The 16,059-nt window shown below is 46.4% G+C and overlaps 1 protein-coding gene across 4 annotated transcripts in view; it reads left to right on the top strand.

The window, feature by feature from the left end:
- Pkc53E (Protein C kinase 53E) overlaps positions 1-16,059 on the top strand; it is a 668,331-nt gene that overhangs the window by 488,645 nt on the left and 163,627 nt on the right. For 3 of the 4 annotated variants that reach the window (XM_070100587.1, XM_070100584.1, XM_070100588.1), the window contains exon 8: positions 15,519-15,671. In XM_070100587.1, coding sequence (XP_069956688.1) covers positions 15,519-15,671 — 153 coding nt within the window. The remainder of the gene's footprint in view (positions 1-15,518; positions 15,672-16,059) is intronic. The other variant, XM_070100586.1, reaches the window with a different exon arrangement.

Here is a 16,059-nt window from a genome sequence, read left to right as displayed (position 1 = left end):
TACATCTCCACTACCACCACTACATCTCCACTACCACCACTACATCACCACCACCACTACATCACCACCACTACATCACCACCACCACTACATCACCACCACTACATCACCACCACCACTACATCACCACCACCACTACATCACCACCACCACTACATCACCACCACTACATCACCACCACCACCACTACATCACCACCACTACATCACCACTACATCACCACCACCACCACCACCACTACATCTCCACCACCACCACTACATCTCCACCAACACTACATCACCACCACCACCAACACTACATCTCCACTACCACCACTACATCTCCACTACCACCACTACATCACCACCACCACTACATCACCACCACCACCACTACATCACCACCACTACATCACTACATCACCACCACCACCACCACCACTACATCTCCACCACCACCACTACATCTCCACCAACACTACATCACCACCACCACCAACACTACATCACCACCACCACCAACACTACATCTCCACTACCACCACTACATCTCCACTACCACCACTACATCACCACTACATCTCCACCACCACTACATCTCCACCACCACTACATCTCCACCACCACTACATCACCACCACTACATCTCCACCACCACCACCACCACCACTACATCTCCACCACCACCACCACCACTACATCTCCACCAACACTACATCACCACCACCACCAACACTACATCTCCACTACCACCACTACATCACCACCACCACTACATCTCCACCACCACCACTACATCACCACCACTACATCACCACCACCACCACTACATCTCCACTACCACCACTACATCACCACCACTACACCACCACTACATCACCACCACTACATCTCCACCACCACCACTACATCACCACCACTACACCACCACTACATCACCACCGCCACTACATCACCACCGCCACTACATCACCACCACCACTACACCACCACCACTACATCACCACCACTACATCACCACCACTACATCACCACCACTACATCTCCACCACCACCACTACATCACCACCACTACACCACCACTACATCACCACCGCCACTACATCACCACCACCACCACTACACCACCACCACTACATCACCACCACTACATCACCACCACTACATCTCCACCACCACCACTACATCACCACCACTACATCACCACCACTACGTCACCACCACTACATCACCACCACCACTACATCACCACCACTACATCTCCACTACCACCACTACATCACCACTACATCACCACCACCACTACATCACCACCACTACATCTCCACCACTACATCTCCACCACCACCACTACATCACCACCACTACATCACCACCACTACATCTCCACCACTTCATCACCACCACTACATCTCCACTACCACCACTACATCTCCACCACTACACCACCACCACTACATCACCACCACCACTACATCACCACTACATCTCCACCACTACTACATCACCACCACCACTACATCACCACCACCACTACATCACCACCACCACTACATCACCACCACTACATCACCACTACATCACCACCACCACTACATCACCACCACCACTACATCTCCACCACCACCACTACACCACCACCACCACTACACCACCACCACTACGTCACCACCACCACTACGTCATCACCACCACTACATCACCACCACTACATCACCACCACTACATCACCACTACATCACCACCACTACATCACCACCACTACATCTCCACCACCACTACATCTCCACCACCACTACACCACCACTACACCACCACTACATCACCACTACATCACCACCACCACCACTACATCTCCACCACCACCACTACATATCCACCACCACCACTACATATCCACCACCACCACTACATCACCACCACCACTACACCACCACCACTACATCACCACCACCACTACATCTCCACCACCACTACATCACCACCACTACATCACCACCACTACATCACCACTACATCACCACCACCACTACGTCACCACCACCACTACATCACCATCACTACATCACCACTACATCACCACCACATCACCACCACTACACCACCACTACATCACCACCACTACACCACCACTACATCACCACTACCACCACTACATCACCACCACCACTACATCTCCACCACCACTACATCACCACCACTACATCTCCACCACCACCACTACATCTCCACCACCACTACATCTCCACCACTACATCTCCACTACATCACCACCACCACTACATCACCACCTCCACCACTACATCACCACCTCCACCACTACATCTCCACCACCACCACTACATCACCACTACATCACCATCACCACCACTACATCACCACCACTACATCACCACCACTACATCTCCACCACCACTACATCACCACTACATCTCCGCCACCAACACTACATCACCACCACCACTACATCACCACCACTACATCACCACCACTACACCACCACCACTACATCACCACCACTACATCACCACCACCACTACATCTCCACCACCACTACATCACCACCACTACATCACTACATCACCACCACTACATCTCCACCACCACTACATCACCACCACCACTACATCACCACCACCACTACATCACCACCACCACTACATCACCACCACCACTACATCACCACCACCACTACATCACCACCACCACTACATCACCACCACCACTACATCACCACCACCACTACATCACCACCACTACATCACTACATCACCACCACTACATCTCCACCACCACTACATCTCCACCACCACTACATCACCACCACCACTACATCACCACCACCACTACATCACCACCACCACTACATCACCACCACCACTACATCACCACCACTACATCACCACCACCACTACATCACCACCACTACATCACCACCACCACTACATCACCACCACCACTACATCACCACCACCACTACATCACCACCACCACTACACCACCACAATCTACGCTGCCGCCGCCGCTGCCACCACAATCGCTACTGTCCCCACCACCCCCCTACACCACCCCCACCCCCCACACCACCACCACCCCCTACACCACCACCACCCCCTACACCACCACTACTCCTACACCACCACCCCCTACACCCCCGTACACCACCACCACCACCACCATTTCAAACTACACGCCGCTGCCACCACAACTGCTTCGTCGCTTCCACATCTAAACACTACCATCAACCAACCAACCAACCACACCACCACCACCACCACCACCACCACCACCACCACCACCACCACCACCACCACCATCACCACCTGCCACCATCACACCGTGGCTGACCATATGACGTGGGGGTCACCATGGCACCATACCTGCCGCCATAAACCGGACAAAATAACACCACTATACCGGGTCGTCGGAATACCGGGTCCCCCCACCATCATGGCGGCCACAACAACGACCCCTCCCCCCATCATGGTTTGTCATGGCGCTCATGTTGTCTCCACTGAGTATGACGTTCCCCCCACCACCCCTTCGCTGTTCCACCTGACTGTTGAGAGATGGAAGGTGCATGCATCGTGCTCCACCCCACCACCTCACTCACCCCGCCTCAACCCCCGTATTTGTTTCTGTCGATTCCTGTGCAACATATCCCTACTCTCTCTCTCTCTCTCTCTCTCTCTCTCTCTCTCTCTCTCTCTCTCTCTCTCTCTCTCGCTGCCCCTCCTTCCCTCTCCCTCCAATTACTTTTCTGAGGTTTAACACAATCTTACACTAAAACTGTCTTAACAGGCTTATTTCCAGGCCGGGAAAACTTTAGGAACCTATCACAGGTAAATTACGGGTAAAATTACAGGTTATCACAGGTAATGTAAGTTTTCCACCGGCACATGCAACTTTGGGTAGGAAAATGTAACTACATATCGCGTGTGCAGTCTCGTATATAAGTGAGTTTGTCGTCAGTTGAGACTTGATAGAATATAGCAGATGCCAAGTCGTCTCGTGACGGTGCTTATTCGTGATAGCGCAATTATATGATGATAAACATGACTGTAACTCGTGTATAATGTTAGTGTTGACGGCAGCGTGTCATGTATAATGTTATGGTTGACGGCAGCGTGTCATATATAATGTTAGTAGTGTTGACGGCAGAGTGTCATATATAATGTTAGTAGTGTTGACGGCAGCGTGTCATATATAATGTTAGTGTTGACGGCAGCGTGTCATATATAATGTTAGTGTTGACGGCAGCGTGTCATATATAATGTTATGGTTGACGGCAGCGTGTCATATATAATGTTAGTGTTGACGGCAGCGTGTCATGTATAATGTTATGGTTGACGGCAGCGTGTCATATATAATGTTAGTGTTGACGGCAGCGTGTCATATATAATGTTAGTGTTGACGGCAGCGTGTCATATATAATGTTATGGTTGACGGCAGCGTGTCATATATAATGTTAGTGTTGACGGCAGCGTGTCATGTATAATGTTATGGTTGACGGCAGCGTGTCATATATAATGTTAGTGTTGACGGCAGCGTGTCATATATAATGTTATGGTTGACGGCAGCGTGTCATATATAATGTTATGGTTGACGGCAGCGTGTCATATATAATGTTATGGTTGACGGCAGCGTGTCATATATAATGTTATGGTTGACGGCAGCGTGTCATATATAATGTTATGGTTGATGGCAGCGTGTCATATATAATGTTATGGTTGACGGCAGCGTGTCATATATAATGTTATGGTTGACGGCAGCGTGTCATATATAATGTTATGGTTGACGGCAGCGTGTCATATATAATGTTATGGTTGACGGCAGCGTGTCATATATAATGTTATGGTTGACGGCAGCGTGTCATATATAATGTTAGTGTTGACGGCAGCGTGTCATATATAATGTTAGTGTTGACGGCAGCGTGTCATATATAATGTTAGGGTTGACGGCACCGTGTCATATATAATGTTATGGTTGACGGCAGCGTGTCATATATAATGTTAGTGTTGACGGCACCGTGTCATATATAATGTTAGTGTTGACGGCAGCGTGTCATATATAATGTTATGGTTGACGGCAGCGTGTCATATATAATAGGGTTGACGGCAGCGTGTCATATATAATAGGGTTGACGGCACCGTGTCATATATAATGTTAGTGTTGACGGCAGCGTGTCATATATAATGTTAGGGTTGACGGCAGCGTGTCATAATGTTAGGGTTGACGGCAGCGTGTCATATATATAATGTTAGTGTTGACGGCAGTGTGTCATATATAATGTTAGGGTTGACGGCACCGTGTCATATATAATGTTAGGGTTGACGGCACCGTGTCATATATAATGTTAGGGTTGACGGCAGCGTGTCATAATGTTAGTGTTGACGGCAGCGTGTCATATATAATGTTAGTGTTGACGGCAGCGTGTCATATATAATGTTAGGGTTGACGGCACCGTGTCATATATAATGTTAGTGTTGACGGCAGTGTGTCATATATAATAGTGTTGACGGCAGTGTCATATATAATGTTAGGGTTGACGACAGTGTCATATATAATGTTAGTGTTGACGGCAGCGTGTCATATATAATGTTAGGGTTGACGGCAGTGTCATATATAATGTTAGTGTTGACGGCAGCGTGTCATATATAATGTTAGTGTTGACGGCAGCGTGTCATATATAATGTTAGGGTTGACGGCAGCGTGTCATATATAATGTTAGGGTTGACGGCAGTGTCATATATAATGTTAGTGTTGACGGCAGCGTGTCATATATAATAGTGTTGACGGCAGCGTGTCATATGTAATGTTAGTGTTGACGGCAGCGTGTCATATATAATGTTAGTAGTGTTGACGGCAGCGTGTCATATATAATGTTAGTAGTGTTGACGGCAGCGTGTCATAATGTTAGGGTTGACGGCAGCGTGTCATAATGTTAGGGTTGACGGCAGTGTGTCATATATAATGTTAGTGTTGACGGCAGTGTCATATATAATGTTAGGGTTGACTGCAGCGTGTCATAATGTTAGGGTTGACGGCAGCGTGTCATATATATTAGGGTTGACGGCAGCGTGTCATATATAATGTTAGGGTTGGCGGCAGCGTGTCATATATATTAGGGTTGACGGCAGCGTGTCATAATAGTGTTGACGGCAGCGTGTCATATGTAATGTTAGTAGTGTTGACGGCAGCGTGTCATATATAATGTTAGTGTTGACGGCTGCGTGTCATATATAATGTTAGGGTTGACGGCTGCGTGTCATATATAATGTTAGTAGTGTTGACGGCAGCGCGTCATATATAATGTTAGTAGTGTTGACGGCAGCGTGTCATATATAATGTTAGGGTTGACGGCAGCGTGTCATGTATAATGTTAGGGTTGACGGCAGCGTGTCATATATAATGTTAGTAGTGTTGACGGCAGCGTGTCATATATAATGTTAGGGTTGACGGCAGCGTGTCATATATAATGTTAGTGTTGACGGCAGCGTGTCATATATAATGTTAGGGTTGACGGCAGCGTGTCATATATAATGTTAGGGTTGACGGCAGCGTGTCATATATAATGTTAGGGTTGACGGCAGCGTGTCATATATAATGTTAGTAGTGTTGACGGCAGCGTGTCATATATAATGTTAGTGTTGACGGCAGCGTGTCATATATAATGTTAGTGTTGACGGTAGCGTGTCATATGTACTGTGATACCAGCGTGTCAGATTCCCTAGAATCATATTTAAATAGCACTGGAATTCTTACGTCTTTGCTAGAATCTAGATAAGGAGTAAGAGTGTACGAGAAAAGAATTGTAGCAGACCGCTGTGAATATATTCTTAGAACTAGAGCGCTGTGTAGCGCTCCATCCAGCTCTGCACAGCGAAACATTGTCACAATGTAAGCTTGTTTTGAGACTGTCATTATTGTCATTGGTGAGTGCTACGCTATTGGAATGTGTCAATAAAGTCTTTTTTCCGAGTAGAAACATTTCTTGCAACAATATTGGTGAAAGATATGATATGCGATATTCTCCACACGATAGCGTAACGATCTTAACATGAAGCTCCTGGGTAGACTAGAGCGACATGAAGCCTTTATATCACGTCATGAGATGTTGGGCAGGGGGTTGTGAAACATTGTAATGAAGATACCAGTAACTGACTTGAAAATACTCACTGCTGAAATAAATGACATATGAAGGCACTCTTGATATAGCGGCCACTAGAGGCACACATGCCAAGGTCGCGTACACGAGACAACGGGTAAGCGGCAGTTTCCTGTACATAGGAACAGAAAGTAAGAACACTGCAACAGGCCTCTTGGCGTATATTGAGCGGGTCCTTCTCAAATCCATCCCACTAACAAAAATATTTGCCCATCCAGCTATCATTGTGTGTATTGCTGAATGACCCAAGCGGCTTTAGCGCGTCACACGAATAAAAATTTGCAGATCATTAATTTCGTCACATTCCGGTTATTGATTTATTAAACTGGACAACAACAAGTAATTTTCTCATCCATGTTATAAACACGTTTTTCTGACCCCGTTTTTAACGCTGATTACAAATGTGTTGTCCCCCCCCCCCCCGTCCCCAGCACGTCTCGCTTTCCAAATAATTTTTTTTTTTTTTTTTTTTTTTTTTAATTTTGACTATTTACGGCGTAATAAATCACATATTAAGATAATCAGTGGAATAATTTAGCAGCGCCGCAGTGTACATCGTTCACCTGGTAAATAATTATAGAAAACATTTGTAAAAACGCAGTTTACGAAAACTTAATATTGCGAGTACGATTTTGGGGAGGGGGGCAGAAACATCGATTTTTGTGTAATACCTCACCCCACAAAATTAAGTACGGAATTTCTCCATATAAGTGTTAAATTAAGTGGTTTTCTGCGTATTTTTAATTGACAATCAGTTTATGATCCTTATAAATGGAACCAGAAGGTAAACATTTACTTAAATAAAGCTAGTGATTTTGTCTATAAAATGTGGGTTTAGCGCTTATGATAATTTGTCTGTAAAAGAAACCATAATAACACTAGCAGAGAAAAACCGGAAAAAAAAAAGTTTTGGAATCGGCGTCAAAAATTAAATATTGTGGCAGTTACAACCTAGTGTACAACCGAAAATTATTTGATTTCAACGAGGGTTCTTAATCCAAGGAATTGGAGCTACTGGTTCTCTATCTTTCTCTCCCACACAAACCTGATTACTTGCAATTACCCACCAGGTGTATGAACCCCAACGGGTTTATTGCTGCCCCCGTGTGTAATGTAAACAAAGGCTTGAGCCGAGTTAAAGGTGATAAACTCTACGGAATCCGCCCGCCACATTTCAGCCCCCCCCCCCCCTCTGCTTTCACCCTAACTTTCCCCTCTGCTTTCACCCTAACTTTCCCCTCTGCTTTCACCCTAACTTTCCCCTCTGCTTTCACCCTAACTTTCCCCTCTGCTTTCACCCTAACTTTCCCCTCTGCTTTCACCCTAACTTTCCCCTCTGCTTTCACCCTAACTTTCCCCTCTGCTTTCACCCTAACTTTCCCCTCTGCTTTCACCCTAACTTCCCCTCTGCTTTCACCCTAACGTATCCGTCTGCTTTCACCATAACTTTCCCCTCTGCTTTCCCCTTTGCTTCCCCTCAATCTTCCCCTCTGTTTTCACCCTAACTTTCCCCTCTGCTTTCCCCTTTGCTTCCCTCAGTCTTCCCCTATACTTTCACCCTAACTTTCTCCCAAGCTTTTCTCTTCCCCTCAATTTTCATACTTTTTTTTTATCTTTCTCTTCAATTTTCCATTCAACCTTTCCCTCAACTTTCTCTTCAACTTTTAAACTATCATTTTTCTCTTCAGTTTACCCCTCAGTTTTTGCTCTCAACATTTATTCAACTTTCTTTCCCCTCAACTTTTCACCCCGCGGAAAATCTTTGGCAGAGATTAAATGCTTTCGGTGAGACCGAAATGTTGATGCAGTTCAAACCTGCCTGGAATTTAAATGCTGCCCACCCAACTCTGTTCCAGTCTGTATAATTCAAAATGAAGCGAAAATGATAAAAATTCATTAGTGGAATTCAAAAAACAAAACTTGCTGTAATTCTAAATATCTTTGGAATTCAAGATATCGTCGGGAGAATTAAAAAAAAAAATGTGGTTCGGAACTGGTTGGGCTAAAAGATATAGGTTTTCAAAACCGGTTTACCTCAAAATGTAGTCCTTCAAAATCGGTTTACCTCAAAATGTAGTCCTTCAAAACCGGTTTGAGCTTAAAATAGTCATTCGAAACCAGTTTCAGCTTAAAATTAGTCATACAAAAGCAAAGTTTAAAGTTGAAAACTCTGCGTGTGGAGTGGAGATACCGTCACTCTGGTCTCCGTGATCCCTCACACCGGGGGAGTGGAGATACCGTCCCTCTGGTCTCCGTGATCCCTCACACCGGGGGAGTGGAGATACCGTCCCTCTGGTCTCCGTGATCCCTCACACCGGGGGAGTGGAGATACCGTCCCTCTGGTCTCCGTGATCCCTCACACCGGGGGAGTGGAGATACCGTCACTCTGGTCTCCGTGAACCCTCACACCGGGGGAGTGGAGATACCGTCCCTCTGGTCTCCGTGATCCCTCACACCGGGGGAGTGGAGATACCGTCCCTCTGGTCTCCGTGAACCCTCACACCGGGGGAGTGGAGATACCGTCCCTCTGGTCTCCGTGATCCCTCACACCGGGGGAGTGGAGATACCGTCACTCTGGTCTCCGTGATCCCTCACACCGGGGGAGTGGAGATACCGTCACTCTGGTCTCCGTGATCCCTCACACCGGGGGAGTGGAGATACCGTCACTCTGGTCTCCGTGATCCCTCACACCGGTGGAGTGGAGATACCGTCCCTCTGGTCTCCGTGATCCCTCACACCGGTGGAGTGGAGATACCGTCCCTCTGGTCTCCGTGATCCCTCACACCGGTAGAGTGGAGATACCGTCACTCTGGTCTCCGTGATCCCTCACACTGGTGGAGTGGAGATACCGTCCCTCTGGTCTCCGTGATCCCTCACACCGGGGGAGTGGAGATACCGTCCGTCTGGTCTCCGTGATCCCTCACACCGGGGGAGTGGAGATACCGTCCCTCTGGTCTCCGTGATCCCTCACACTGGGGGAGTGGAGATACCGTCCCTCTGGTCTGCATGATCCCTCACACCGGGGGAGTGAAGATACCGTCCCTCTGGTCTCCATGATCTCTCACACCGGGGGAGTGGAGATACCGTCCCTCTGGTCTCCGTGATCCCTCACACTGGGGGAGTGGAGATACCGTCCCTCTGGTCTCCGTGATCCCTCACACCGGGGGAGTGGAGATACCGTCCGTCTGGTCTCCATGATCCCTCACACCGGGGGAGTGGAGATACCGTCCGTCTGGTCTCCGTGATCCCTCACACCGGGGGAGTGGAGATACCGTCCCTCTGGTCTCCGTGATCCCTCACACTGGGGGAGTGGAGATACCGTCCCTCTGGTCTCCGTGATCCCTCACACCGGGGGAGTGGAGATACCGTCCCTCTGGTCTCCATGATCCCTCACACCGGGGGAGTGGAGATACCGTCCCTCTGGTCTCCATGATCCCTCTCACCGGGGGAGTGGAGATAACGTCCCTCTGGTCTCCGTGATCCCTCACACCGGGGGAGTGGAGATTCCGTCACTGGTCTCCGTGATCCCTCACACCTCGCTAAGTGATCCCGTCTCATTAGCATACCTTAATTATTTGGTAATTAGTCTGCCACAAGCCTGACAACCACTTCTCCCAGGGGCGATAACTACCTTCCCAGGTGCAACAACCATCTTCCTTCCCTGGGGTGACACCCATCTTCCTTCCCTGGGGTGACACCCATCTTCCTTCCCAGGGGTGACAACCACCTTTCCCGGGGTGACAACCACCTTCCCCGGGGTGACAACCACCTTTCCCGGGGTGACACCCACCTTCCTTCCCCCGGGGTGACAACCATCTTCCTCCCCCTCTGTGACACTCGTCTTCCTTCCCCGGGTTGCCAACCACCTTCCCCGAGGTGACAACCATCTTCCTCCCCCGGGGTGACGCCCATCTTCCATACCCGGGGTGACGCCCATCTTCCGTACCCGGGGTGACACCCATCTTCCATCCCCGAGGTAATACCCATCTTTCTTCCCCGAGGTAACACCCATCTTCCTTCCCCGAGGTAACACCCATCTTCCTTCCCCGAGGTAATACCCATCTTTCTTCCCCGAGGTAACACCCATCTTCCTTCCCCGAGGTAACACCCATCTTCCTTCCCCGAGGTAACACCCATCTTCCTTCCCATGGGGTGACAACCACTTTTATTCCCCCGAGTTGACAACCTCTTTCCCCGGGGTGACAACTTCCTTCGTTTCCCGGGGTGACAACCACCTTCCTCCCCCTGGGTGACACGTTCCTCCCCCAGGGTGACACCCAGCTCCCCAGGGTCTATTTAACTTCCCAAGATATTCTTTTCTAAGTGACTGCCTGCACATGTTTCCCTAAGTGTTAGACAGCAAACACCTGTTCAGAGATTTCTTAAGTGTATTGAACACCTGTGTATTACCAGGTAAGTCAGGTGTAGCGGGTGTGTGTGTGTGTGTGTGTGTGTGAGTGCATGTGTAAGTGTGCGTGTGTGCGTTACTGCAGCTCTTAGGTTGTGTATGTATGTATACTGGCTTTACCAAGTGTCGCTTGAGTACAAGACACAGCCAGATGTGTACTCAGTGTGTCCTCTCCCATGACTAATGCTGTGTAGCGTTGAATTATTATAGATCCCATCACTGCCTCTCTCTCTCTCTCTCTCTCTCTCTCTCGCTGCCCCTCTCCCTTTCTCTGCCTTTCTCTCTCTGCCTCTGCCCCCCCCTCTCTCTCTCTCTCTGCCCCTCTCCCTTTCTCTGCCTTTCTCTCTCTGCCTCTCTCTCTGCCTCTCTCTCTGCCTCTCTCTCTGCCTCTCTCTCTGCCTCTCTCTCTGCCTCTCTCTCTGCCTCTCTCTGCCTCTCTCTCTCTCTCTCTCTCTCTCTCTCTCTCTCTCTCTCTCTCTCTCTCTCTCTCTCTCTCTCTCCCTTTGCCTTTCTCTCTCTGCCTTTCTCTGCCTCTGCCCCCCCCTCTCTCTCTCTCTGCCCCTCTCCCTTTCTCTGCCTTTCTCTCTCTGCCTCTCCCTCTGCCTCTCTGCCTCTGCCTCTCTCTCTCTCTCTCTCTCTCTCTATCTCTCTCTCTCTCTCTCTCTCTCTCTCTCTGCCTCTCTCTGCCTCTCTGCCTCTCTCTCTCTCTCTCTCTCTCTCTCTCTCTCTCTCTCTCTCTCTCTCTCTCTCTCTCTCTCTCTCTCTCTCTCTCTCTCTCTCTCTCTCTCTCTCGCTCGCGCGCGCTAATTCTCCTGTATCTGTCTATCCAAGCCACCAATAATTACAGAGTATGTAATTCCCTCTCCACCCAGAGTCTGAAGTGTGTAGTTATGTACCTTAGATTCTCTAGCATAATTTACCCACTCACTCAGCAAACATTGTTGATTATAATAAATACATGTTTATTCTTATAATAAATATTTTTATAGTATATAGTCTAATAAAACTAACAAGTTTATAATGTTAAATATTGTTCCAAGCTCCACACATGGTATATATGCTGGTGTTTAATTTGTGCGATTCACAAATAATTTTTACTTAAGAGACGAACCTTGTGATGATTAGGTCTCTCCTGCTCCATTGTCAAGTCACAGCTGAGGGGAGAATATATAAGGAAGGTCAGAAAACACTGGGAAGGGGGCAGAAGGTAGTAGTAGTGGTGGTAACAGTAGTCGTTGAATTAGCAGTGGTAGCAACGGAAGCAACACTGATGATGATGATGATGATGAAATAGTAGTATTAACTGAAGTAGAGGTAAAACAATAGTAGAGTGCAATATTGAAATTATTATTATTATTATTAGTAGTAGTAGTAGTAGTAGTTCCTGTATGACACAGGACACAGTAACAACAACAGCAGCAGTAGGAGACTAGTAAAAGAACAGAGGAGCACTGTAGTAAACGTACTAACCCAGTCTTGGCAGCACTAGTGATACAGTGAGTATGATTTATATTGGAATGTGGTGAAGACTGACGTGTCTCAGCACGATCACTTGTTACCAAGGTGGCAGAGAACAACTCCAGCAGGACAACTGGTCCAACCTGGATTATTATTATTATTATAATCAAGGGGGAAGCGCTAAACCCGGAGGATTATACAGCGCCTGGGGGGGGGGGATGTGGAAGGCATTCAGGCTTAATTCGGGGAACATAGGTCCAAGCTGGAAAGAAAGGAAACCAAGGAAGGGGAAAGTAGGAAGACAGTAAATACAGAAGACAGGTCAAGTGGAAAGAGGAATCAGAGGTCAAGTCACGAGTGTTGAGAAAGGCAGGTATGAGGCTTCTCTTCTAAGTGTGAGTTATTTGTGAGTTGTTCCAGCCATGGTATTGTTACTTTTTATTCCCTAGTGGGTATTACTGCACTTTAAATATGACTTCGAGAGAAGTAGACAGAATATTTTGGTCTAATGATTAAGAAATTCTCTGTGTCCCTCTCTCTCTCTCCCAGTCTTCCAGCAATCATAACAAACCATGTGTGGTGCTTGGTATAAATATAACTTACCAACCCAACTTACTGAAAAAATAATTGAAAACTTCTTTATTATTTCAGATATAACTTTACTCACCTGTTACATAAATTACATTATACTTTTAAATATAATCTGTGCTTACGTAAAGGGGCAATAAAGAAACTAGATTTTTTTTTAAATTGTTATATTTTTGTAACTTTTGGCCTCTGGAATTAATTAGCTAGTGCTCTAAACCACTTCTAAACAATTACCACAATTAACACAGTGTTGCTGGTAGAGGTTAGTGAGGTAGTTAGATACGGTCTCTTAACTAGCGTTAGAGACCACGTAACTAGTTCATTTCCCCTCCTAGTTATAGCTAGTATTCACAAATAACCCGCACATAGAAGAGCGGAGCTTACGACGATGTTTCGGTCCGACTTGGACCATTTACAAAGTCACACTAACAAAAAGGAGAGGTGTAAATGGTCCAAGTACGAGCGAAACGTCGTCGTAAGCTCCTCTCTTCTATGTGCGGGCTATTTGTGTACTGTTCCAGTCGCGGTATTGTGCCTTTTTTGTTATATATAGCTAGTATTACTTCTTAGTCTAATAGCCAGCGATTGTTAGTGTAAATTTTGAGGCCATTCTTAAAATTGCAACCATCCATTATTAGGTATCACCATGGCAACCATCCACTACCATGGCAACTATTCACCATTAACTATCACCATGGAAACCATCTACTACCATGGCAACCATTTACCATTAGATATTGCCATGGCAACCAATTTTTACCTCCCCTAGGAACCATTCATCCCTTATCAATGACCATCTTCACCATATACCATTAAATCCCTTATCCTTAGGCCACCATTACTATTTTTTTTATCCCCGAGTCATTACCTCACCGCAGGGCTGAAATCAAGACCATTACCACCATTACCATCACTACTACCTCACCAGGCAGTTATCTCCACCATAATCGGTTAATGGACGGAGGATCGAGCCTCCACCGCTCATGACTTGAGATAATCCCACACGGGTTTACCGATTCACACAAATCTCAATATCGAATTGCTTGTTTACCTGCATCTTGTTAATTCCTGGGGGGTCACCGCCTCCCCTTCGTGACCCCGGGAACCAGACCAGATCTCGTGGTTGATAGCCGGGTCAACCAGGCTGTTGGTGCTGGCCACAAGTCATCACAACCGTCATGTCTAAGAACTATCAGTCGAGTCATCACAACCGTCATGTCTAAGAACTATCAGTCGAGTCATCACAACCGTCATGTCTAAGAACTATCAGTCGAGTCATCACAACCGTCATGTCTAAGAACTATCAGTCGAGTCATCACAACCGTCATGTCTAAGCACCATCAGTCAAGGCATGACGATAGGTTAAGTTTCTAATAGTAAGATGACGGTGGTTCGAGCCTGCATCATAAGTAACGCACTAAACTATCTTATAAAAGTTATTTGTGTCTAGTAATTTGCTTAGTAAATGCGATTAAAAAAATCATCTGAAGTTAAACAGCGTATACTATAAGGCCTTTCAACAGACTGAATGTCCTTTATCAGTTGTTTTTACCAAAAAAGAAAAAGTTTGTAAAAGTATTTTTTTTAACACACCGGCTGTCTCCCACCGAGGTAGGGTGACCTCCCAAAAAAAGAAGAAACACTTTCACCATCACTCCATCATTGCCTTGCTAGAGGCGAACATATTTCATACTATTAAACCAGGTTTTAGAATGATGGTTTAACTAGTATTTATTACGATTTTAACTGTTATTCACACAGTTACTTCCAATGATGGTAGTTATAAAGTGGTTTAGGGTTCACCTACGTTATTTTTTATGTTAATGGATATTAATGGGTAACACTGAATTTCGATATTTTTACTCATTATATATGTGATATAATATTTGCATTGTACGTTGGTGTTGTGTACCAGAATACGTCGCTCTCCAAGAAGACTCCCAGCACCACAGACAATCACATCCCACACAACATGAATAAGAGGGACATCATCCGTGCTACTGACTTCAACTACTTGATGGTGCTAGGCAAGGGTTCCTTCGGCAAGGTGCTGCTGGCTGAGAGGAAGGTTAGTACACTTCTTAGTAGTACTTCTGGTCTTAGTAGTAGTACTATTGTTCTTAGTAGTACTTATGTTCTTAGTAGTACTTATGTTCTTAGTAGTACTTATGTTCTTAGTAGTACTACTGTTCTTAGTAGTACTACTGTTCTTAGTAGTACTACTGTACTTAGTAGTACTACTGTACTTAGTAGTACTACTGTTCTTAGTAGTACTACTGTTCTTAGTAGTACTACTGTTCTTAGTAGTACTACTGTACTTAGTAGTACTTATGTTCTTAGTAGTACTACTGTACTTAGTAGTACTACTGTTCTTAGTAGTACTACTGTTCTTAGTAGTACTACTGTTCTTAGTAGTACTACTAAAAGATAAGATTTTTGTTAGAGTAAACAGGTGT

The sequence above is a fragment of the Cherax quadricarinatus genome, chromosome 73 (assembly GCF_038502225.1).
Source record: "Cherax quadricarinatus isolate ZL_2023a chromosome 73, ASM3850222v1, whole genome shotgun sequence".
NCBI lineage: Eukaryota > Metazoa > Arthropoda > Malacostraca > Decapoda > Parastacidae > Cherax > Cherax quadricarinatus.
The sequence above is the reverse complement of the archived record's forward strand: the minus strand, read 5'-3'. Positions and strand labels throughout refer to the sequence as shown.